The following is a 26,070-nucleotide window of genomic DNA, read 5'->3' as shown; positions in this document are numbered from 1 at the left end:
ACATGAACAAATTCATTCAACAAATTCCGACATGGATTCACCTTTGTTAATACAGTCCGTCATTCAATGCAGGAATGATTTTATGTTAGTATTTCTTGGTTTATTCTAGATAAATACAAAAGCTACAGAGGAAAGTTTGGTTTACACGGATCCTCACTGAAAACTCTAAAAATTTACCTCTGAATTGTTGTTATGCTGCCACCTACCGGTATTCATTTGATATTGCGTACAGATCGTATGCAGAAATCTGTTCAGTTTTCTGCTTTTCCTTTCTATAAAACCCTAATCACCACTCATTTTGAGAAGATAAAACCAGCTGTTCGGATCTCAGCGCTTATATGTGATTGAATAAAATAAAGTCAAAAAGCAAAACAACCACAGCTGCTATAATATCTTTATTTCAGCATGATCTGGCCGCCACTATAATGGTATCGGCCTCCAGAACACAAAAATAAAAAAGAAAGAAAATGGCACTCGACTAGTACAATACTGCTACATACAGTACACACATTTATAAAATGGAAACCAATCTTCTCTATACACTAAAGTATGTACACCTTTGATAAATTAAACTAATACTGCTATAGCTATAATATTCCGCTTGAAGAATAACCGCTAGACCGATGGAAACCTAAGAAAGGAAGGTGACTGTAGAAACACAAGCAGGCACTGGAGCATCTTCTGATTGAACTGCCATTGACAGTCTTCACTGAAACTGAACTTGAATTGTTATTAGGCACATTTATTCATTTGATTAAAAGCATTTTATGTGAAAGTCTAAACACTAGGTCCAATGACCTCACATAACAAAAAATAAAACATTATAATATGCTAATTATGGTCATGTCTGTCTGAGAGGTAGTACCACTGCATGATATCCTGGTAATGGTGATATCCCATAACCCCTAGCTGGCCACCATCCAGTCTTTCTTCTCATGTGTTACTGCAAACCCAGCTGCCAAGCACTGCAGCCGCTTCTCACAACATGCTAAATATGCATGTCGCTTCTCATGAAAATAACAAATGCCCATGGAGCCGTTTACCGTTAGGGCAAATCAATCTACCAACAAATCTAGGGTGATTTCCCACCCTCCCTCCAAAGTTGGATTTCTTTTGCAAATTATAGAAGTCTCTTGGAAAATATTTTTACAATTGAATACACAAATAAGCCTCTGAGGACTAAACCACTTGTGCATGGTTAGAAAATGTAAAAATACACATATTGCCTCAGCGTGTAGGAGCTTTGGCTTGGTTTTCCACATTCTGTCAGACCTGCTGATTTCAGATAATGCAAAAGAGTATGCGCGTGTGCAAGAGACAAGAGGCATAGAAAAACGACAAAGGGTATTTTGGTTAAGCGTCAAGAAAAAAATGTTCTCTTTGGGGGTTTCAAGAAAGCAGCAGAAAGATAAAGCCCACTGACTTCCTTCCTTCCAACACACACACACACACTTGAGCTGAGCGAGAAAATGTTTAAAAAGAAGCATGGTTTTTTTTTTTTCTCTCTCTGCGTGGCTCAGCTGTCTCCAAGAGGAGGAGTAGTTCCAGTAGCCCTGAATCTGTAACACCAGTCTCCTGAGCAGATCAGTGTCTCTTCATAGAGGAGACCTTCTTCTTCCTCGCTGCCAGCATCTCGTAGAAAGGATCTCTACTGATGGCCGCCCTGGAGATGAAGAGGACAATTATTATGAGAACAACTTCTCTTTTAATGTTAGAGCTAGACACTGCTCAGTTGTGGTTAAATAACCCTTAATGCTTTCTAATATTATCGATTTGACCGATTCTGTTGGACGAGAACAAAACATGGGGCCAGATTTACTAAACAGGGCAAATAAGCATTAGAGCACATTTCCATAAAAGTGAAAATAAACACCTTTCCGATCTGATATGTTGATGGGAAAAGAGGGAAGAAAGAGAGAGGAATGAGTTCAGCAAAAGGCTGTCTATTCCGAGTTAGTGTAAATAGCCTCTGCCAGCCAACAAGATGGGCTATTTGAGCTTATAAATTACAATAAATATTGACTTATTTCATTATGTCAGAAGAAAGTGAGAGTGGAGTGAGAAATGGAAAACTAGCTATACATGATGTCATTATAGAAAAATACCTGACTTAATATTAAAATTAATAATACAATTCCTATTCTGTTAAGATAAATGCGCTGTATTTAAACCTGAACATCCCTTGAGTAGCACTCACTTGATGCTGTTCATCCACTCGTCTTTCTCCTCGGTGGTGGGAGCGGAGATGCGGTAGAAGGTGTGATTTCCTTCAACGACCCGTCCGTCCGCCTCGGTCTTACACGCCTTGATCACCTGGTCCTTATTGTCCGGGATGAAGAGCTCAAAGCAGTTCTGAGAGGCAAACACATGCAGACAATCACATATCTGACCACCAGGGGGAGACACGCAGTCAAACTGTCCAGAGATCATCAGGAAAAGATCCTGTCTCTGCAGTTTAGAAATAGCAGAGAAGGATGTTTTACCGGCTTCTTGTCCTCCACTTCACGGATGCTGAGGTTTTCCAGGGGGATGATGCCTCTTGGTTCTTTATCCTACATGAAAAGAGACACATTTCCATTTTTTACATTTCACCATCATCTATTGCTGGGTCATAAACAAAGATGCCAAAAACGGTTTTGCATGTCAGATATCACACACACTCAAAAACAACATGAATCTCTCCATCTAACATTGACAAGTTATTTTTTCTTGAGTACTTACAGTAGTGTATTCGAAGTAGTAAAGGCAGTTATCTGTGAGAATGAACCACCGTCTTTTCCAGGTTTTGACGCGTCCCCCTGAGGAACAGAAGCTGAGAGTTAGTTTTCTGTGTGATGAGATCCGTGCAGCTGAAGAGTTGAGCGGCAGAAGAGCAGACAGACAGATGAACAGACGATGAGAGCTCTTCTACAGCGACTCCATGTCCAATAAGACCCAAGCACAGCAATCCTTACTAGCAGCAGCAGCAGCACACCATGCTCAAACCATCCACGGTCCAACACACTCCACGAGCTGTCCTTCACAACTAACAGACATCACCTGAGCGTTAGCATTCCTCTTAAACCCCTGCTCAAGAACTCTGCTTACCTCCGAAAGGACCAGCCAAAGGTAAAACGTGTTTAAACAGAGCAATATCCTCTAGAACTAGTTAATGTTCGCTTTCCAGAAACATGTGAAATACACACAGGTTGCCATTCCCCGAAACTGTCTCCTCCTCATTATTTATTGTCCTCTCTTTTATATTCTTAACAGTATAATTGGCAAAACTTTCCAAATATTAATAAAATGTAGACTTGAATGGCAATGCCTACAACTTGTTATTTTTTTACACTTCTGGTTAACACAAGCTAAGGATATGCTAACATTTTATTTGAAAACATAAAATATATCAATAAAACGTTTATTTTGACTTAAAAAAAAGGTATTACTAGACTTAAGTCCTGTTCACACCAAGAACAATATAAACTATGAGAGCTATAAAGTTAACGATATTAGCATCCAAAATAGCAGATGATATCGTCTGTTTATTTTAAGCGCACACACGTCTGTCACTTTAAATTCTGAATGGCAGTCCAGCTTTGTATCGTGCATCAGCTGGAAAACGAATCGTTCTGAAAAGTATTCCAATGTTATTATTATCGTTATAGCTGTGGCGTGGCCTCTGCTATTCCTTAATATTGAGAATGTTATCGTTATCATTATATTTATCATGCTTGGTGTGAACGGCCCATTTAAAAAGCCAAACAGGCTTTGATTTTGAAAACCAAATAGGAAAAGTCATGGTGTAGTTCATCTGTGACCTACATTTAGCTTTTTATTTCTGCCGATTGTATTTAAGCTTTGTAACGTTGTTCATTTGTGAAGATTATCTTATTTTCTTTAATAACCAGAAAGCTAATTGAAAACACTTTGTCACGGTAAGCCGGGTGATGCAAACAACTGGACTGGCCAACAAAAGTACGCCAACGCTGGAGCACTCTATTTGGCGATAATAATGTTAAGCACCTATTTAACTAACAGACTGTGACAGTAATATGCTCTGAAGGCGGATCAGTGCAGTACATTCTTAAGCTCACATTCTTGGGACATTTTCCCACGTCTCTCTCTATATAACAGTGCTCAGTGTTCCGAGGATGACCTTTGACCTGCGCCACCCTCATTTCCTCTGCAGGGAAACCTGATCACACTGGCAAAGGACATGCAAACAAAGTACAACCAAAAACACTTTTAACTGTGTTTAAGTGTGCTTGATGTCTGTAGACACCTTTAAGTAAAAGGTAGGACAGATTTAGAATTTATTTATTTTTTTTTTTTTTTTCAAATCTCGTGTTCACTATGCATTCATTTGATTAAAAAAAAAAAACATTATTGTGAAATATTATTACAATTTAATGTATATATTAGCAGCAATACTTATTGATAACTGAGCAGTGGATCTGCATATTAGATTTATTTCTGAAGGATCATGTGACATTGAAGACTGTAGTAATGATGCGGAAAATATCAAATATATTGAAATAGAGAACCAATTTTAAATTGTTATAATATTCCACAATATTGCATATTATATTATATTATATTATATTATATTATATTATATTATATTATATTATATAGATGCACAAAAAAAAAACACTTAAAAAAATATAAACTTTTAAAATATATATATTTTTATAGTAGTGAAAAAAATCATATTGGCGTATAATTTCATGTAAAACATAAAAAATCAGCTTCAGCCAAAAATTCATCATCGTGACAGGCCTAATGTTGTTCAATTAGTTTTCTATGCAATACAGCACTGCACACAAGCAGGTCATGTCAAGCACCCGAAAGCATTTCAAGGATTTCTGCTAAACAGGAAATGATCCTCTCGCACGTCAGACTGCCATTGTGTTCTAATACTGGCATGAGCGAAAAACAAAACAAACACGAATCAGAGCAGGTGAGGGTTTCTGAGCAAGCTGATTGGCTGATAGAGTTATCGGATGTGATTAATGATCACTCCAGCTGCGGGCGTTTGGCAGAAACAAGTAGGCAGACTGACTGACTGACAGACACTGATAAAGGGCTGGGTGAGCAAAGGGCCTTCCTAAACAGCTCTCTGATTATCAATCCTTGATTTCTTTTAGAAATCTTTTATTATACTAATATAAGTGCTTATCTAATATTCTTGACTTGAAAGTGAATCCGAAGACTTCAGATTATGGTTTGATTTTCATTTCAGTGATTCACGAAACCCACCCTCACCCAGCATCCTGGTGGTGAGTCCGATATGACCAAGCGCAGACACACACACACATTTTCCTCAGCGCTGCAATCCAGCATCACACACACACACACACACACACACATCTACAGTATACTTTAAATACAGCATGAAGAACAGCAGTCTTTGGTCCAGATGCAGTTTTCTGACTCAGTCTAACCAGACCAAACACCACATCCTGTGCACCCCAGACATTCAACCATTAATGATTGAATATCGTTTTAAAAGAAACAGTATACAGAGAAATAAACATTCTGTCATCATTTTGTTCCAAACCCATATGAATTCCTTCAATAGAACGCAAAAGACAATGTTTAGAAGTATGTCCCAGCTGCTCTTTTCCAAAATCTTATATAACCAAAATCGTATGTGCAACTTTATTTCACGATAACAATATTATTTATATTTAGAAATTTCACAATTCTCGCACTGCAAAAACTAAAACTAAAAAAATACTAGCTTAACTAATACAAGTAAAAGCTCAAAATTTAATAAAAGGTTAAAATCGGCATGGTCTTTTATACATGCATTAAACATACATTGATTCTTATTAAATCAGTTATTTTCTCTGTCTTGTTTTGTATCATTACACAGACAGTAGAAGGAATTTTGGGCTGCTGTCACTTTAAAACCTAATGCACAAATCTAAAATAATGTACTGATACACATGATTTTCTACCTACTGAGTAATAACCAGCTGTGTTTTTTTATATTTGCCCATTTAAGCACAACAGGACAAACGTTTGCATCTGAGAGGTGGTTTTATGTTCACCTGCTTTGGGTTTGTTTACGCAGAAACATGAACATAATCCACAATCTGTAACAGTTGACAAATGTATATCAATTTATTGCAGTGTATTGCTAACTCCTACATAAAAATTAATCTGAATGGAAACATATGGTGTGTTCCTCAGGAGAATATCATGTGAGTTGGGAACAACATGAGGGTGAGTAAACGATGACAGAAGTTTCATTTTTGGGTGAACTATCCCTTTAAAATATCCCTGTTTTCATTGGTGTTTGTTGGGCTCCGCTCAGACTGAGAGGAAACAGAAAATACTGCAGCTCCCAAAGTAGAAATGACACAGAGATGACATTTCGCACACCACAGCAAACAGAGAGAGGTGCTCTTCAATACGGTGGTCACAAAATCAAAAACCTAGCACCCGCCACCACGCAGACACAGGGTGGCAAATGGACAGACATCACTAATTCAATGAATAAAACTAGCGATCAGACAAACATGTAAAAACTCATGGAAAGACAAACCCCATGGAAAAAAAAAATAAATGAACCTATAGCGACTAATAACAGAAAGCGGAGACAGGAAGCGAGGCTGATCACCAAAAGCACCTGAGAGAGAGAGATGAGCGATTGTTTGGGAATAACAGGTGTACATACCTCCTGAGGGAAAGACAACAGCCAAAATCATGGGAACAAACAAACAAACGAGGAAGAAAAGGAAACAAAAAAAATGTAATTAAATAGGAAATCATTCTCCCCACACGCTGATCAAAGGAAGAACGTGTGCATTTCCTGTTGCTGTGAATTAGGGAGAACCATTCCAAAATAAAACGGGATAAAAGTACAAATATACACTGCATAGCATTCAATTCACAGAGTTTAACACAGCTTTTTCTGTTCAAATCAATGAAAAGAGAAAATGTCTCGGTGCAGTGTTGTTTTCAAGGGTCTTTAACCATTTTCAGATCATTTTAAGCATGGTTTATAATAATATACTATACTAAAATACTAATGAAGGTACTTTGTTTTGATGCTTATCAAAACTATTTTATTTGTTCAAAGTCTATGAAGTCTCTACAATGCTCTGAAGCTGTGACTCTTAACTAGATGGCTTTGAAGAACTAAAAAAAGTGTGATTTATAGACCTGGAAAATCCTATAAATTAACAAAATTCAGCTGCAAGTGTAAGTGCATGTGAAGGTAAAAACAAATCCATATTTGACTCATGTAGTCCCACTCACCCAGTTTGAGAAGCCAGCCCTCTCTGTCTGGGTTGAAGAAAGTGTGTGTCAAGTCATTGCCGTCATCTTCAGGGATTTTGAAGGGTTCGTTCTTGATGCTCTCATATAGATTCTGCATAAGTCAGAGCAAAAGACTATAAAGCCACAAATATCCTTATATGGATAGACAGAATAAAATAAAAAGTGTGTTATTTATTCAGAATGGTTGGGCAAAGTCCTCTAGAAAGCCAGAAATGAGGAAACCTGGTCTAAGATAAGGATGTACAGTACATATAATACATTAAGAACACATGAAATAAACATCACTTAGAGAAAAACAATACAACAACAATATTGCCTAAATACGTCTCCAGAAAAATAAGTGAGAGCAAGGAGACTAACCCTGAGCAGTTCTTCTGGCAGGTCTCCTCCATCATTAATGCCTCTGTTCATGGAGATGAAGCGCTCCACTGTGGGCTTGTCCTTAACGTTGGGGTTGTGAAGGCTGGTGTTTAACATGATGACAGCGAAGGACAAGATGTAGCATGTGTCTGAAGAAAAACATGCTGTTCGTCACAACCATTTACAATGACATTCAGCACCTTTCCATCACTGCCGTTTAAATATTTCATGTTCATACTGTAAGACGAATGAATAAAGAAGTGTTTCAGAGTTGCGAATTGAAGTCAGATTGGCACTGATATGTTCTCAGAACTGTGTGATATAAACTCGCAATTGCATTGAATTGAGAAAAATTTACATTGATTTTTGAGAAGAAAAAAACCCAGAATTGTGAGTTTATATCTCGGAGTTCTGACTTTCTTTCTCAGTATTTCAACTTTAGTTCTCAGAATCTCACAACTATGACTTTTAAACTCAATTTTATGAGTTTATATCACGCAATTCTGAGAAACAAAGTCTGAATTGTGAGATAAAAAGTCACAATAACCTTTTTTTATTTTTTATTTAGTGGCGGAAATGGGCTTCCATAAATGAATGCTAATAAGTAGCAGTATAATAATGAAGTTACTGAGGGTGAACATGACATCCAGGAAGAGTGTCTAATACTTACACAGCAAACACACCAAAGAGAGAATTAAAGGGTGTGTAGGTTAGCAATGTGTAAATAATGTGTGTGAGGGCATTTTAACAACTTGCTAGCATTTACACACAGTAACATTTTTAAATGCCATGGAAATTTATTTTAACTGTGTTGGAAATATAAGCTACTAGGGTAATCTAATTTATTTAAAGAATGCCTCTGTCCTCTTCAATATTTCAAACTCTCAATTTGTGAGCTTTACTGTGGAACAGTATTGACAAAACAGCTCATTTCTCTGAAATGCTATGAATGCAGGATTGAACACAGAACACAATGTAAAGCAGAGCCACCTGTGGACTGAAAGACTCCTGGGTTGCACTGACAGTAGCGCTGGGCAAACGCCTCCATCATTCTGTCAATCTTCTGGGCCTCACCAGGAAGTCTGAAACTCCAGAGAAACTGTCTGTGTGGAGAAAAGCATCACAATGATATTTAAAATACATTATATACCAGGACATTCAAAGTGATATGTGTGCATCAGGATCAAAACAATAAGCAATGCGATTAAATTACACATGCTTCTTGAAAAATACATTTTATATTAACAATGAAACACTGCTTTTTATACAGTAGTTACAGTAATCATATAGTAGTATTTTTGTAAATATTTCAAACAGCAGCACATTATGATCTGATTATGTTGGTGGTCTGATATCACTGATGTTAAAGCTGATATACTGGGATACTGTACCCAATAAATTGTGTAGTTTGCTTATGCACACAATCGAAATATAGCAGGTCTTCCATAATTCCAAATGTATCACTTCCACACATTATACATACTTTATGTTGTTTTCTAATGAAAAGAAGGAGGTAGTATGCCATTTGGAACATTCCAATAGAAAGTAATTGAGCCCTTGAGGTTTACCTGAGAGCCTGAACCAGGTTCAAATCTGTGAACTCATGCAGCTCCACAAAAGCATGAAGGACTTGGATATTGAAGTCATCCCTGTTGAACAAAGCGAAAATGAGAAAACGTCTAAAAAAAACATGAATGGGTTGGGTTTGTAATGACATGAGGGATGAGTAAATTACAGACTTTTTCATTTTGGGTGAAGTTTAACTATCCTTTTGAAAGAGTGACTCACCCACAAATACATATCATGTCATTTTTAATAACACTCACAAACTGTTTCAAACCAGTATGATGTACTGTACTGAAATGTACTGTGAATAAAAGTTTATAATTCAGTCTCTTGTATTATTCAAGTCAAAGTGGACGTGGGATCATTCAGCACTGCACCATTTTCCCAAGCCTTACCATTTACCCCTCTATAAGCAGAAGATGTGATATCCCTCATGGGGATGATGGCGATCTTGATCTTGATATGGTGACAATGCACTCACTGAACAAAGCACCAGAGACCCCTCCCTAACCAGAGGAGCTGCTCAGAGATACAATCTGCTGTCTTAGAGAGCCCTCCTTTCCATTTCCTGACTTTTTCAGCAGCCACACCCAGACTGAAGCAGTAGAGAAAACAAGGAAGCAGTGGGAATGAAATCCAAAATGAGATAAAGAAGCTAAAAAAGGAATTATTGTGCAGATGCAACCCAGCCACTAGGTGCTGCCCAGTGAACTAGAACAATATGTCTCTTTAAATTACCGAATTTTAGTCCTGTTTGAGTCAACATTCCTTCAATATGAATATATGCTAATCAGAAAAAAAAAAAAAAACATTATCCCGTATCTCTGTACAAATTGCGGTAGCACTTTATTTTACAGTCCTGTACCTCATGTACATACTATGTACTTATTATAGTAACTAGTATGTATTAACTAGGTACTAACCCTGAACCTACCCCTAAACCTAACCCTACCCCATGTAGTTACCTTGTGTTACCAGAACTTTCTTAGATAAATACACTGTAAGTACACTAGAAGTACATGTTAGTACACGTACTGTAAAATAAAGTGCAACCCTAGGTATAGAAGAAATATAATCCTGCTTACAAGTTTTAAGGTCAAGATTATTCAACAATATTTTATTGATTCAAATTATATGTATACTAATGCAAATATGCAACACCAAACCAACGGATTGACTTTTGAGACACTTCACAGTAGGGGTTGCACAAACTAGTTGACTAGTTGTCACGCTTTCCAAGCTTGACGTCGACTAGTCGCTGGTCCTATAGAGGGCGCAACAGGATAAGAAATATTTGAAGGACTTACACATTTACACTCCATTTCCTAACAGTTAAGATGACAAATGCATATAAATGTATACTCTGAAAGCTCCACAAGACATGTGTGATTATATTACTGGATGCTTGAAATTGAACGGGAGAAGGCGCATTGTAAACAGCTTATTTTACAGGTAAGATAATCTAATCTGTAATGCACACACATAGGCTACAGACAGTAGCTTGTACATCACGTGTATAATGCTTTCATATAAATGTAATCTTTACTGTGGTACTTTATCTGTATCTGATTTAGAACGAGCAGAAATCTGTGAGAAATAAAACAACCCAAAGGCAAAAGACCTGATAAAAACGAGCTGTTATAGGAGCAATAGCTGTTTGGGCAGCGCTGTGTCATATGTCATATCTGTGCACAAGGGTCTTTTTGTCACAGCTTCAGATGTATTATTAATTATTAATGTATAATATTATTAATGACGTCATCAGTGACTAGTCAACTTCGACTCGACTTTCATCACATAAAAGTCGACTTTCAACAACCAGTAGTCGTTCAACCCATACTTCACAATCAGATTTACTATTAAATCTGGCAAAACCTTGCATGCATTTTTCAACAGGAATCTGTGTGATCGGTAATTTTGCATAGGAGGAAAACATTTCCCCACACAGATTTTTCATCATGAATTGACCAGCAGAAGAACACTAAGGGATAAAGCTGACTTCTGTGGGAGCGGTGCTTTGTGTGCATCTCCACACTACTTACACTGGACACACTGGACCTTTTAGCAAGTGAAATTACACTAATTTCAGTGTCTTAAAGAAACAAAGATGGATAGACTGCAGCTACCGATTAGAAGATTAAATATTGAGAAAATGACTTGGATCAGTAGTCAAACATCATTATCACCACTGGGTTTCATCATTTTATTTTCTATTAAGTATGGACGTGCACTAATATCCACACGCTCACCTCTCTCCCAGGTAGTCTCCTATTGCAGTCTTGTTAAGACCTTCACCCTTGTAGAGAAAGCGTGCAATGTCTTCACTGGTGTTCTTCACAAGGTCATTTTCAATGAGGAACTGGATCCCCTACAAAAACACATTTATTGAAGTACTTTAGCCTTTAAAAAAGACAAATTATATAAATTCATTCAGTGAATATGCTTAGTCACCTTTTTGGGGTCCATGTTGAATTTCTTGCGGCCCATTGCCACTTGTTTGTTCCTTTGCATGTTTTTCCTGCAGCGACAATAAAGATTTATGATGTTCATAAATGTTTTTTATGCCGTTTTAAAAAAGATTTCATAAGGTTTATTTCATATACAGTAGGGGTGTGCCATATCAGACCATCCACAATAATACCAGTATACATTTTTACATGATAAAAAAGTGTGGTATTAATGATATAGTGACGCGACGATGTATGCCGACTATATGTTCCCAAACCCCAACGCGCTGCAGACTTGGCAGTGTAATTAGGGTTAAGTAAGGGGTAAGTCGCTCTCGTTATAAATATCGTTTTCATAAATATTCTTGAAATATCGTGATAGAATCTTTATGCTATATCCCCCACCCCTAATATATACAGCTATAATGACATCCTCCATAATTTTTGAATGCATCCAAATGTGAAACTGAATTAAAATTAGTTTTCCCATTTTAAATCAGTTCCATTTGTTTTAGTTTCTTTCTTTCTTTTTTTTTTTAAGAGTACTGGAATCGTTTTGAAATCTCAGCATTCTTTCACAGACAGAAAGATGCTGACAGCGCTCTGGAAATTCTCTATGGTGCTTCAGTCTGCAGTATGACAGATTGTGTAGCTAGATGCTAAGATGCTAGTCAGATTTGACCTTACGAATGACTCATAAAGTGGAAGTGAAGTGCGTGTGAGTAAGTCTGTCAGGGGATGCCCACTCACCTCTCCTCTGTGGAACCCAGGTTCTCGATCTCACTAGTCACTTCGGCTATCTCATCTTTCAGACGCTGTGGTGAGAGGACATGAAATGGTTCAAATCAAACAAGACTTCAGAGATAACAATAACAAACACTATAGTGGTTGATAAAGATGAGAAATGGAGCATAAAGACGTGCACATTTTGTTTGGATTTGTGTTGCGAGTGAAGCAACTGCATTTGCTTTTACAGTAACCATGGCCTAAAAGAGTGCGATGCAATTTTCGGTCTTCAAAGAAAGCGAAATTCAGCATGAAGCAACCAAATCAACTAATCAAGGTTGGCTGGTTAAACACACACTTGTTTAGGACGATGTGTAAAGCTCTACTAGAAAAGAGTACTGTGGCTGTCCCACCTCACCGAGGTCTGACATTAACATCTCAAATCTAATTCCTGTGAATGAACTGTTTGCTCTAGACTGCTCTGTTTGATATAAATGTCATTAAAGGAGGACAACTGGAGAATGGCCCCAGAGTCAAGACTAGAAATTGGATTATTTTACCATGTGTTTGTAGAGATAAATGGAGTTAGGATACAGGCCCGTCTCTTCTGCCAAGAGTTTAGTAACAGTCTGGAGCCAGACCGGTCCTGAGGTCACCCAATGAAGAGCTTTCACTCCTCGTATTAATTTTTCCCGTTTAACCACCAGCTGTATGGTGGTGAAATTCGCTCAAGTGTTTATTCCTGTCTGTTTATATATCTAAAACATTCACTAGCAAAGAAAAGGCTGTTTTGGATTTCCCAGACGTTCATTTTCCCAAAGGAAAACAGAACCAGTTCTGTCAGAAGACCTGAAGTTTGTTTTAGAGAGGGCAGGGGAAGTTTTCTTTAATTTGTTAAACTGCAAGAAATTAAACATTCCCAAGGAAAAAGTCATTTGGAGCGAGTATGTTGTATACTGAAGGTCAGCGCCATGACAGATTGAATTGATTTGACTGTGTCACAGTAGGAAAGCTGAAAATGATCAGCCTTCAGCTTGTGTATGAGTGTCTTTTCCTAAACTATTTCGCCCTGTTCCTGTCAGCTTGAGTCATTTCCTATTTGGACAAATTGTTTTCATATTTAGAGGATTACTGGTCAGATTCTACATGATCACCACTTATACCTCATATATTGTTTAGATTCCTAAAGTTCTTAAATAGGAGCTAAATAGCATAAGATTAAATAATAATGCCTTTATTTATTTAGGTGTTTATTTAAGCAACTTGGCATATTAATACAGAATGTGAATGGCAAAGAAATCCTTTCAAAATAGCTAGCAAGAGTACAATATGGGACATCAGTCTGTCTTTGTTTTACTCTAACTTGCCATACACATGTGACCACTAGGGAATATCGAATGTCGAATCAACATAATAGGGATATTTCAAATTTCTAAATCTGGTTTATGTCATTTTGTTAGTTGTTTTGTTGCTAACAAGGCACTGCTTGCTTTAGCATATATCTGATGGGTAAATAAACATGTGCTTATGAATAGTTAGTAAGGTGTATGTAGTCTATGTGCTTTAAGTCCTCATAAACACTCAATATGTCAATAATATAACAAGCAGCAAGTTAATAGTGACAAAAAACACTAAAACATTACTTTGAAAGCATAGAGCCTCTGCTACACATGCAGCTAAAACATTTAGCTCATATCAGAGCTGGAGCTGAATGAATGGTTCACTCCGGTTCTTCATTTACCTGAATGTCGTCCAGCAGCTCCTGCTTTCGCCGGCGGATGTTTTCCAGTTCTTTCTGCTCCTCAGGCGTGAGGTCGTCAGGCACTGAGGACAAGAAGAAAGAAAACATGAAAAAAGTGCTGATATTACAAGCTAACAGGGGTGATATGGTAAATCAACACAGCAGTGAAATAAACATATTACTGTGAAGAAACAACCACCAAGCCTGTTTTTTTCCACGGTTCAACACGGTGATGAATTATGATATTGTAATCTGATAAAAAGAGGTTGAGTGGTTAAGTGTAAGCTGCTCCAAATATGCAACAGTGGCCCAAAAGAGTAAATAAAAAGATCCGTCAATAACTGCAGATGTACCCAAGAGGCTCAAACTGATCCAAATGACAATGCACAAATCAATGAAAACCCTCACAGCAGACCAGCAAACCTGGCTAAATCATGCCTTCAGCACCTCAGAAATGGGCTTCTTGCTCTCTAGCCAGACGGCGCCACAGTGTCCTTGCAAACTTTAATTCACCATGTGACTGCTAGATCTCACTCACACTATCCTCCTGCTGTAGCCATGGCAATCCATCACTGCCTCGAACCCCATCTGTGAGGGTGCCGAAAACCACACATCTCACAGCAGATAACCATCTGAAACATTCAGCTACAAGTGGAGCTACAGCGATCATACAGTGAAACTGATTCAAACTCAGAGCTTTAAATACAGGCCATTGAAAATGATTGCGTTAAACTTACCTGCGAAATAATTCTACGATAGTGATAAATAACATGGTTATAAATCACAATTGTAAGATAGATTACTAAATGTAATCAACCTGATTATCTACAGGAATTCAATTTACTGAAACATAGCTAAGCTACAGATTAAAGTACATATTTGCACGAATTCTTTACTCAGACTGGGTCGAAACACTAAAAAACCCTCTGAAACTTTGGAATAATGAACCTAAAAACACAATCACCAACAATAAACAAATACTGCACAGAATGCATGAAAGCTGATTTGAAAAGAAACTTAATTTAAGCATGTAAAACCCCTTGTAATTCCTGTGAGTCTGAGGGAAAGACATGGTGAACCACTTCACATGCACACGGCTGTAGTCCGTCTCCTGTACTGACGCAGTTCGATGATGGAAAACCCCTCAAATCATGAAAGTTACAAACAGAGACATGTCACGGTTCTGCATTCTTCAGCAATGAACAGTGAAACGAGGCGAAGAGAGAGCTCAGTGTTTGCCCACATGAGGAGCACAAATTCACTGTAATGCCACAGGAGGATGGCTTTCCCACACAGGTTCTTTCCCTCCACTGTCTAAACATCTTCTGGAGTTTTTTTTTTCTTTTCCTTGGCACAACCGCCTCTGACTTGCTCACTAGGGGCTGTAAAGATGTAAATACATGATTTCCCGTAAAAATGCTTTTAAAAATCAAATTACTTGACATTAATCCAGACTGATTTAGCACAGCTACAAAACTGATAAACGATGCAATCTCTGTTTATCGCTGCGGGATCAGATCAGGTCTCAAATGGAATAATTTCACTGGAACAATCAGGCTGTTAATCAGATTCACCCACACATGCTGCAGCAGCCCACACACACACACACAGCTAAACTGTCAAGAGTCACAAACAGAACCAGTCATTTCACTCTTTCTGTCCCTATCCATCTGATTCTGCAAACCGAAAGTAAACCTTTTTCTGTCAATGTGCAACACATTCAAATGATTAGCCACTGTATGTAAATAACTAGAAGAACAAGTGCAGTAAATGGTAGAACTATTGGTACAACAGTTAAAGGTTATGGCAATTAATAAAATATAAGCAATACCATTTTGAAATGAAAAGCCGTCGTCTAAAATTATTGTACATTTGAAGTTACAGCAGCTGTGTGTCTATATTGCCTTGACTAAAAATTTTCCAATGTTGAAGACTAATACAGGGTAAATAGTATGCTATTATGACAACCATATTTTCAAGTAGTGCTTTGTGTAGACCTTTAATTTCAATAAATTGTTTCAAAACGTGTTTTTATGTTCTGTGTAAATTGGCTGATTTGAGTGAACACTGATTACATGAGCTTAATTTGAACTGTAAACAACACGTTATCCACATTATGTATTTAGCAGAATAACTGTTAATTCGATTTTTTTTATATTTATTTATTTATTTTGTTGTTTGGTAGCCATGGAAAACATGGAATATGATAAAATAAGCCTAAAAGCATTAGTGGTCATTCGATTTTGAGGAACTTCTCAGACGTGCTCTAAATAGTGGTTGGGTATTAAACATATAAAACATATTCCAACTAAACAAGGGAACAGAAACTGAAGATTCAAAGTACCAAAACCAGCATCTGTCGTCTCACATCTCATGTTCTGGATTCGTGAAACACAGCTCAGCTGGTTTGATCACGGTGTTATCCAGAACATGCTCTTCTGCTTCTGGTTTATCATGGGCTTTTCGCTGACATATTTTGTGTGCATGCTCACATTTCTCCACTGAGTTCTCTTTATTGACCTGCTTGTGTGGTCTTTATTTAAGGCCTGAACAGTGAAGACAGTTTTGCTCTGATTAGTCTCTAAAGCAGCTCTACAGTAGTTCAGCGTGAATGGAAGGGTGGAGATCTTCTTAATAGGCAGAGGCACCATAACCCAGCTAAGAAAACCACAATTACCCAGCGCCTCCTGACATAAACAAGCCCTTGAAGACCCAGCCCAATTTCCATCTTGTCAGAATTGGCACACACTTTTTTCCATCCAGAACCACTGGAGAACTCTCCTCTCAAAGTCAGGAAATTAATAGTCGAGGATCTCCTCTGATGGATCTAACCCAGTTTAGCTTGTGCCTGTGGGAGCCCAAGGCTTTACGGTAAAGTACAATGCCCATAAATAAGCTTGAGTGCTATGAATTTAATGTGTAATGAATGAGCTGCAGACATTGCAGAGACATACAACCTCTCCAAGTGCTTCTGGTTTTATTCCTGATCATTTCAGAAACCTGCAGTAAAGCTTACAGAATTACATTGTTAAGGCAACAGACATCCATACCAACAGCTGGATGATGAAAGTAAATGCTGATGGACATTTGTCTCTGGGATTGGAACAAGAACCATGGGCGTAGGTTTGGTCTCAGCTTTGGTGGGGACACCCCCATAATCCCCCTGACTCTGCTTTATGAAAAAAGCTTCTTATGTCCCCTTTCTTCTTCTTTGGTGGCATCTACAAAGTACAAAAATGGGCAAAAAAAAAAAAACCCGGAATATTAAATTTTTTTTACTCTGGCCTTTGTATGTGGCAGAGAGACAGCCCTTGTAACTTACCGTCGGCGTCGTCAACATGCGCGCGCACGCACACAAACCACCCGCTCGCTGCTAGTGCAAGCACAAAAGTAGTCCCGGTCCGCGCGTGTAGCCTGTCAGATATCCCGCCGCCAATCAAATTACGGCGTTTCTTGTACTGTCGTCGTCCTGGCCGTTAGAATCGATCCAAATAGCAGTGCAAAGATCCAAATAGCAGTTCAAAGGAGCTTGCTAAATATTGGTGGGGACAAATTTGTCATCTCAAAATATTGATAGGGACTAGAACCTAGCGTCTCCCCCTAAACCTACGTCCATGGCAAGAACAGTGGTACATTCTACACAGAAGCTAGAAGCTCAAGGCCAGAGTGTAGAAGTTTCCAGAAGGTTCTTCTCCAAAGATCAGAACGCAAGCTTTTAGTCCCTCAGCACTTAAGGGAAGACTAGGCCTGCAAGTGTGCAGTAAATCACTTTGAAAGAATGTGGTGAATTAGTGTGGAGAACTGAAACATCACAGCAAGAAGGTCCCTGGTTCGAATCCCTACTGTGTGATGTTTCAATGGGTTTTTTCAAGGTGCTTTGGTTTCCCCCATAATCCAAAGACATTTTAACCCTGTGACAGAGCAGCTGTCCATCCAGGGTGTTTCCCTACCTAAAATCATCAGTGCAACCCTATATAGTACAAGTGGTTTGGAAAACTAATGGATGGAATGTGGTAAATGTCTATTTACTCGCTGGCTAAGTGGAATACTGAAGTAATGGCTTATGGATGAATCCTTGTGGGGACAAAAAGGACTCAACCTTCACCACCACACCTAAACTTGATCCACTGTTGTTTAAGGGATAGTACACACAAAAAAATGAAAATTCTGTTCTTAAATACTCACGTCGTTTCAAATCCGTTCATCTTTGTAACACAAATTAAGATAATTTTTATGAAATCCGAGAGCTTTTTCACCCTCCATAGACAGCAACACAACTACCATGTTCAAGGTGCAGGAAGGTAAAAGTTACTCTTTTTTACTTTTTGTTTGTACAAAAAGTATTCTCTTATTTTTATGAACATAAACTATTTTAACGATGTCATTACTACCTTTCTGGGCCTTTAACGTGGTAGTTGTGCTACTAACACACAGAATAACAGATAGAATGGCCCTTGCTAATGTATTGACACAAACCTGAGAGTCATGCTACTCTAGTAGCATGACTCTAAAGCCTCTTTCACACAGAAATTCTAGAAAATAAACGGATAATGTGTCCAGGGATTTGTCCCGGGATCATTTGATTGTGGTTCATGCACAATGCCAGTGGTTTTCTGGAATCCGTGTGTGTTCATACCTTCACACACATCCCGTCAAGACACGTGACATTACGATGTGACATGTAATGTGATGCTTCTGGCCTTTGTTCACACAGAGCTCGTTCCGGGACTGAACCCTGCAATGTTACTAGGTCCCCAACCCTGTGATTGCGCTAACACAGAAGGCACTCCGGCAATTTTCCTGGACCAACGTGCAGAGGGAAAGGGGATTAAGAGAATGAAATACTGGGAAACACACGCACTGCATGTATAGGGTTATTGTTCAAGGCACTGGCCTTACTTTTATGGAGCAATTCTAACCTGCTGAAAAATACAGAGTCCAGCATTTCCAAGGGCCGCGTGGCAGATGAACACAGAAGCAGTGGGAAGATCATTGATCATTGAACTCCATAAAGCCAAAACTGCAACTATCCTCTGGAAAAATGAGATGAAACCTTTCTTCACATCACTTTTTCTGCTACCTGTTTCGCTACCTGGAATCAAACACATCTTGAAAGCGTATCACAGAAACATCCTCGGCTCCAGCTGACCACATATCTTCTGTCCTCACATTCTTCATCTAATTAGTGCTCATGCAACCCCTCGCAGACATGCAATAACTCTTGTGGATGGATGAAATGAAGCTGACGGTTGGCCAGTGACATAGCAGGAATGGAACAGAAGCCACGTGCCTCTAACCTCACATGCTCAATAGACACTAATAACCACTGAGCGTTTGCTCAAGTCCACAAATGATCCTTCTAAATGCCATAAAGCCACTCAATATGTAACACAGACATATTACAGACACTCGCATTCAGTCTACAGCACAGAGAATGTAACATGTCATACTTGAAACGTCGCAAAGTCTCAACATTTCCAAAATCTCAGCCAAGTACAGCCATTTAAGTATTAAAGCAAACTGACCTGGTTCTGTAATTTTAGTGAACTCAATCTGTCATTCTGATATCCGACCACTTCTGCTTGCTCTTCTTCATTTTCCAACTTAGCGACACAACCACAGATAAACTCAACCCAGACTACATATCCAGGTAAGAAGCGGCAGTCGATTGTTTAGAATGACAGAGAGAGAGCAAGCCGAGGAACAGGAAGACACATTTCACATACTGCTGAAGTCCATGTGTACACTCCTCTCCATCGAACACTCTGTCTATCTCTCTCTCCTCCCTCCTCTCTCAGACATCATGCCATCACAAACATGGAAGCCCCATCTAGTGGTCATTCTCAAGTCTTTATTTCTGTTGTTCACTCCTAATTTGTTGTTCACCACATTTTCCAGATCCAGTTACTTGGCCCCAGTTATATCAGTGCCAGCCAAAGGACAAAGACAACGATATGTTTTTTTTTAATCATGTTTAATTTATAATTTAGTCTCATATCGTCATTCTGGTCACATTGCACTTTCCACATTCAACTCTCAGGACATACAATCTGAACAACCACAGTTTGCTTGATTTAGGTGTAGCCCATGTACTTGCAATTACAGTCTCTTGAACACTCATTAATATTTTGCAAAGCTGCATTATATTAGAGCTATATTACATCGGTGTGTGAAGGGCGAGCATGGGAGGAAAGGTCATCGGTCTCACTCAGGCCAATGAGTCACATTCACGTCACTCACAGGGAATATTTGTATTGTAAATGTAGCGCTGACGTAGATCAAACAGAGCATGGCACTATCAATGAAAAAGGTCATGGGTTTCTTTTCCTTGCAAGGTCCTACAAATGTATTTTCGAGACTAAATTACCATAATTCTATTGTAAAAAAAGAGAAAAAAAAAAGTTAATTGGTTATTTGTAAATTCCCTTACTTAATATACAGTGAAAAACTATAATATATCAAATGGAACATTCCATGTAATTTTAAAGTAAAATAGTGCTACATTTAAAATTTTTGGAAGTTTCTCATTAGTTATGCACAATTTTGATTTTTATTTGTGCAGCTTGTTTCAGAAACCCTCCACCTTCCCCAGCTCCACCTGTATAGATCTGCTACGAGGTGATTCATGTATTCTATAATGGGGGTTATTTCATGTATGTTATATTTGTAGCGGCAATATATTTCTTACATGCTCCCAGCAGCATGTTGTGGATGTACTGGCAGTGGCAAGTCTCTGTACTTGAGATGTATTAACTTTAAATGCGTTTTCCTGGAATCCAATCAGCTTCAGTGTGTCCTGAGAGCATATTAAATAAGTCAAGGGCAGTACTCCAGAGAGATGACACATTTCTGTGTCATACACACTCTTATTCAATATCAAACGACTCACGTGAGCGAGTGAAAGCCAGGGAATGTGTGCACCAGACATAAGCCAAAAATAACACAAACAACAACAACAGACTGTTTCAAGCTGAGGAATGAAGACTAACTTATTTTTATCATTAGCCTAGCTAAACAATCATGGGGCACCAGAGGGTATTCCTCCAGATCTGATGTGCGATCTGTGAGGCACAGCCCAGAGTAGACGGGCTGCTGTGCTGAGCAAACATCCTAAAGCTCTGTAGAGTAAACATCCTACTGTTCATGTGAACACTTTAAAGCCTATAGGAGAAATCTGATAAATAAACACCACATATGACTATATAGACCCACAAAGAGACGGCAAACTTTTCCATCTGATAGTGACGATAACCATGGAAATTCTAAGCAATTATTCACAAAAATTGTATTTTTGAACATGTTCTACATTCCTAATCCTACCCAATACCCAAACTTAACAACTACCTTACTAACTATTAATAAGCAGCAACTTAGCAGTTTATTGAGGGGAAATCCTTAGCTAATGGTTTGTTAATAGCAACTTTTGGACCTTAAAATAAAGTGTGACCACGTTTTTGATTTTTTATTTTTCATTCATGAAGAGGCATTTAGCCACTGGTTTTTATAATATGTCTAAAGAGATTGAAAATTATGTCAAACAGAATGTCCAAAATATCCATGATATACTTTGATTGTATTGAAGAAGAGCAGCATGAATATTCAGTGAAAGTGAAGCAGTGGGTTTCAGCTCTGGGCTTTATGTAGGCCAGTTAAACTGGTAATGCAGCACCCGCACTACTTAACTAAACAGTTCAACCGTTGTTTGACATAAGCACAAATTTAATTCAGTAGCCTGCCCAAACTGACCCGTTTAACAAAACCCACCATCCAAAGGTTTTAGTTTTTACACGCATCATAATCGCACACAATGACTTAAACGTGAAACACGATATTAAATAATACTAACAATGAACATTATTTGATATTTAAAAATAAATTAGCTATTGATCCACAGTTAGCATTAGCTATTGAAACCCACAGTTCATGGGATTGGGTAATGTCATGTGAGAATAGAAAAGCATCATCCTTATACTGTTGATGACTTTCTTGAGTTCACACTTAAGCTCTATGTATATCATTCTATACATATTTTCACTGATAATAAAGTGAACTAGCCTACGTTTACATGCAATTATAATGAGATTTGGTCATTACCTCATTTAAACAATAATTTAATCAAACTGATGCTGTTTAGCTAATAAGTGCAGCAACCATAATCATAATAACACGTGGCCTATGCGGATTTTAATCACAATAAAAGGGCATATGAACACCTTAAATTGCATTACTATGTTATTCACACAATACAATGAATGAACTCTGTGACATTCTGAAATTTTCCATCGTGATAGCAGAAAGGGTAGTAAAAATATAAACACTTATCAAATTGCATGTTAAACGGGAGTGACAATGTTTGCTCATATCATATAAACATCTTGCTTCAAAGTCTGATTAACACAGATTTCTACTGCTAAACTGCATACGCAATTTTGCTTGATTTTATAAATGAAGGATGAATGGATTCACTTATTTAAAGTGACAGTCAAGAGCATGTCACAGATGCTTGCTGTCCATGTAGGCTAAATGTACCACTATAAACATCCATGTCCTGTTTATCTATTGATGATAACAACGCCGAAACACAGTCAACATCCCACATGCCCTTCACTTGCTAAACACAGGAAGTCACGTGACCACAGCGGTCACAAACGACGCACAGACAGGAAACTGAGCAGAGCTGAGCTGAGAAAGTAAAAATCAATACAACCACATTGTACACTGCAGCTCAACTAACTCAAGTCAAACCCTAATAATATTAATCAGCGCTGCATTTCCCATGATGCTTAGCTGCACTAATGTTTTAAAGGGCAGTGAGATGGAGGCTTCCTCCTGCCGGGGTTCAGTTTAAGGTGACATTTCCTGTCAAGTCTCTTTCTCAAGTGGGGCTTTAGACAGCCCACACCCTTACTATGGGAACGAGCTCCAACCAGATGCACTTTTCAACACCCAATAGGAAATTACAAGTATATACAAAAAACGGATGATCTGTTAACCAATAATATTTCAAACAGACCAATGTCAGCACCAATAAATATTTCATGAATATTTATTTAAATTAAAAAGTATAGGTGGAAAAAAGTACAGTCAGTCCTGCAATGAAGTGCATGGAGTTATGTTTACATTAATTTGTTTAGCATTAATTATAATTATATTTTAGTAATAACATATTATATGTATAATTATATATCAGTAATTATACCCTTACATGCTTTGGGATCAAACATAAATTTATGAAAGCTTAAGAAACTGTTTACATGCTTTTAAAGCATGTAAACAAGAAATACTCAAGCAAAGTTGCATGTTGTGCTTGGGCCAAAATGTATTCGGTTGAAAAACTTCCTTCGTGGATGGTTCTTGGAATGCTTGCAAAGTGAAAAGAAAATGTTTTACGTTGATACACGAGAGTCAAAAGTCTGGCTATGCGAGACTGAGATATCAGCATTCAGCATTCTCCTAAAAAACATCCCAACCCCCTTCACCGAGCCCAGACAGCTGAGCCACATTCCTCACCATCAGACAACAAGTGTTACAAACACACGTCTGCAACATGTTACATTACACTGCTAAACGTTCAGGAAACCTGCTGCTTAAAAAGCAGGTAATTCAAAGAGAGATGCTGCTCGTGTTTTCACTGGTATGCTGGATATTGTCTCAGACTTCAGGAGTCTGGACAAGCTGCAGCCTGTCTAAGTGACACACTAGGAAGACAGACAGATTAAACACTACGGGTAAATATGCAGAAAATAGAACAGAACGGAGTCAGAATTAGTAGAAGCGAGGACATAGTTGTCAAAAAATGGTTTAACACACATCCAAAAACAAACTTTCTACAGCAATTAAGAACAAGTAACAGCATATCTGCATTTGCACATAGACTATTTAAAATAAGGATCATGATAGAACAATAAAACACATTCATAATTCATTACTCGTCACAAAATAACAACAAGCTACAGTATGACAGCATTACACTCATCCGGCATAATATCCAACAGATAGTTGTTGACTACCCTCAAAGCGTACGTTTCTGGTGTTTAGCTATCATGAACACTAAAGTTAAATGTGTTTTATGCCATGATTTGTCAACATTTGTCAGAACATATCGCTTGAGAACCGTGAAATAATATTTACCATCATATTTATTTAAATAATACTTTGTTCCCAACTAAATCAAAATAAAAACATTGTGGACATAACACGTTTAATAGAAGAAAAACACATGTCAACTTCTAAATGAGTTAAAGACCTGAACAGTGAATCAAATGTGAACTGATTGTAATTTATCTCGAAGGACACACTTGACAGAGGCAAACAGCGTGTTTAATGAAGAATGAGTTGGGCAAAAGTAACATTTGCTGATCGTCAGTCACTCACCGACACCGTCCTCGGATTTCAGCACCATCGCGCGCTCTCGGTCTGTAGTCACTCGATACCGTAAATAAATCAACAGAGGGTTCAAAATATCTCGCGTTACAACAACAACCCAACTTTACCGTCAACTTTCGAGAACAGAATCGGGGAAATTGTTTTACATAACAGTCGAGAGCGGAAAGATTGCGGTCGACGAAGGGTGTTCATCCGTGAACATGGGAGTGTCTTTAACCGTCACAGGCCAATCCCGAACGCGTACCGAGACCGAGAGGATAAGCGAGTGAATCAACCCGCTTCCGACACGGGCCGTGTCTCAAATCCCGGCTCAACCACTCACTCACTCGATACTGTTGCGGCTATAATAAAACGCGTGAACAGGGTCAGTTTTTGTTATATTACCAATAAATGCTCAAATTCGAGCATGAATGCATCTGGAATAAAGTTTTTATTTGTAAATATGATAAATGAGTAACTTTTGAACAATTAAACAAACGTGATATAGCTACAGTAGCCTAATTTGGGTCAGTTTTACCCCCATCGGCTTGTGTGGTCCTTGAGACAATTCCTCCCCCTTTCTTCTACAGCCTGTTGAACTTCCAAAAGGGCAGCAAGAGGACTTAAATTAATTAAAACGAATTAAGTTATATAAAATAAAGGCATAATATCATAATTAAAAGGTTGAATTAAGTTATATAAGATAAATACTTATTCTCATAATTAAAATGTTAGATCACAAACTGACCTCATGTTTTACAGCTATTTTTACAGAAACCAAACCTTTGTTATGGTTATTGTCACTATGTCAATCATCACATTTCGGGAGTGACTCCTGTATTAGCACGGCCTAAACAATAATTTAGAGACATTCGCTCCTGATTGTCACTCCCAAAACTTTGCAGAGTGCTCTGTACGACATTTATGTGTGTCACGCCTACAGCAGTCCTCATAAACTGCTCTAAATTACTCTCATGTCTGATCTGGACGTATGCAATTAACAAGTTCTTACTTTAATAAGCACAAAAATACTTTGGAGGGCTTGAGATGTTTTCATTGGGAGCTTCTAAGCTTAAATGCTGTCTAAGTAGGGAGCTTACTAGGGATTGAGACGAAGCCACAGTGTTGAGTTTCGCCTCCACACCCTGTGCTGCTGTGAGGTGTGTGTGTGTGGGGGCAGGGAGACTGAATGACGAAAGCAGACAGAGAACGGCCCTGAACATGTGTGTGTGTGTGTGTGTGTGTGTGTGGCCCTGAGCCGAGAGCAACATAAGAGAGATAACACCTGATCGGTAACTAAAACAACTGTACAAGGTACACTGTTCAGAATGATCCCTTGTTTTATCTGTTTTACAGGTGTAGGCCTACTTGTACAGTATGTAGCATAAGACCTGCATATGGCCATACAATTGCACATCTACCTAATAGCTAAATTGGACAAAGATCAAATTAATTTGATTCATCATGCTAATAAAAAGGGCGTGCACAACAAAACTAGAAGATTTGGTACAGTGGAAATGGTTTCTTTAATTTTGTAAGATTTAAGTCACAAAACACTTGTTGTTCTGGAGAAACACACCACACCTGTTGCGT

General features: G+C 38.2%; 1 protein-coding gene across 2 annotated transcripts; it reads right to left on the bottom strand.

The window, feature by feature from the left end:
• Positions 1–380: 380 nt before the first annotated feature.
• On the bottom strand, positions 381–24,741 carry LOC113047565 (cytohesin-1-like). Of its 2 annotated transcripts, none has more exons than XM_026208942.1 (13): positions 24,487–24,741; positions 14,113–14,195; positions 12,396–12,460; positions 11,650–11,716; positions 11,448–11,566; positions 9,201–9,281; positions 8,623–8,735; positions 7,633–7,781; positions 7,252–7,363; positions 2,722–2,798; positions 2,484–2,552; positions 2,198–2,352; positions 381–1,663 (listed from the first exon to the last, which is right to left on the bottom strand). In XM_026208942.1, the coding sequence occupies exons 1-13, from the start codon at positions 24,512–24,514 to the stop codon at positions 1,585–1,587; spliced, it is 1,197 nt and encodes a 398-aa protein (XP_026064727.1). In that variant the 5' UTR covers positions 24,515–24,741; the 3' UTR covers positions 381–1,584. The 2 variants fall into 2 exon arrangements, with proteins under 2 accessions (XP_026064727.1, XP_026064729.1); XM_026208944.1 differs by lacking the exon at positions 24,487–24,741 and adding an exon at positions 19,638–19,861 and having other exon boundaries at positions 2,722–2,800; positions 7,251–7,363.
• Between the last annotated feature and the right edge of the window lie 1,329 nt (positions 24,742–26,070).

This window comes from Carassius auratus, chromosome 28, assembly GCF_003368295.1.
Source record: "Carassius auratus strain Wakin chromosome 28, ASM336829v1, whole genome shotgun sequence".
In the NCBI taxonomy this organism is placed as follows: Eukaryota; Metazoa; Chordata; class Actinopteri; order Cypriniformes; family Cyprinidae; genus Carassius; species Carassius auratus.
Note: the sequence above shows the minus strand (reverse complement) of the source record. Positions and strands in the feature narration are given on the sequence as shown.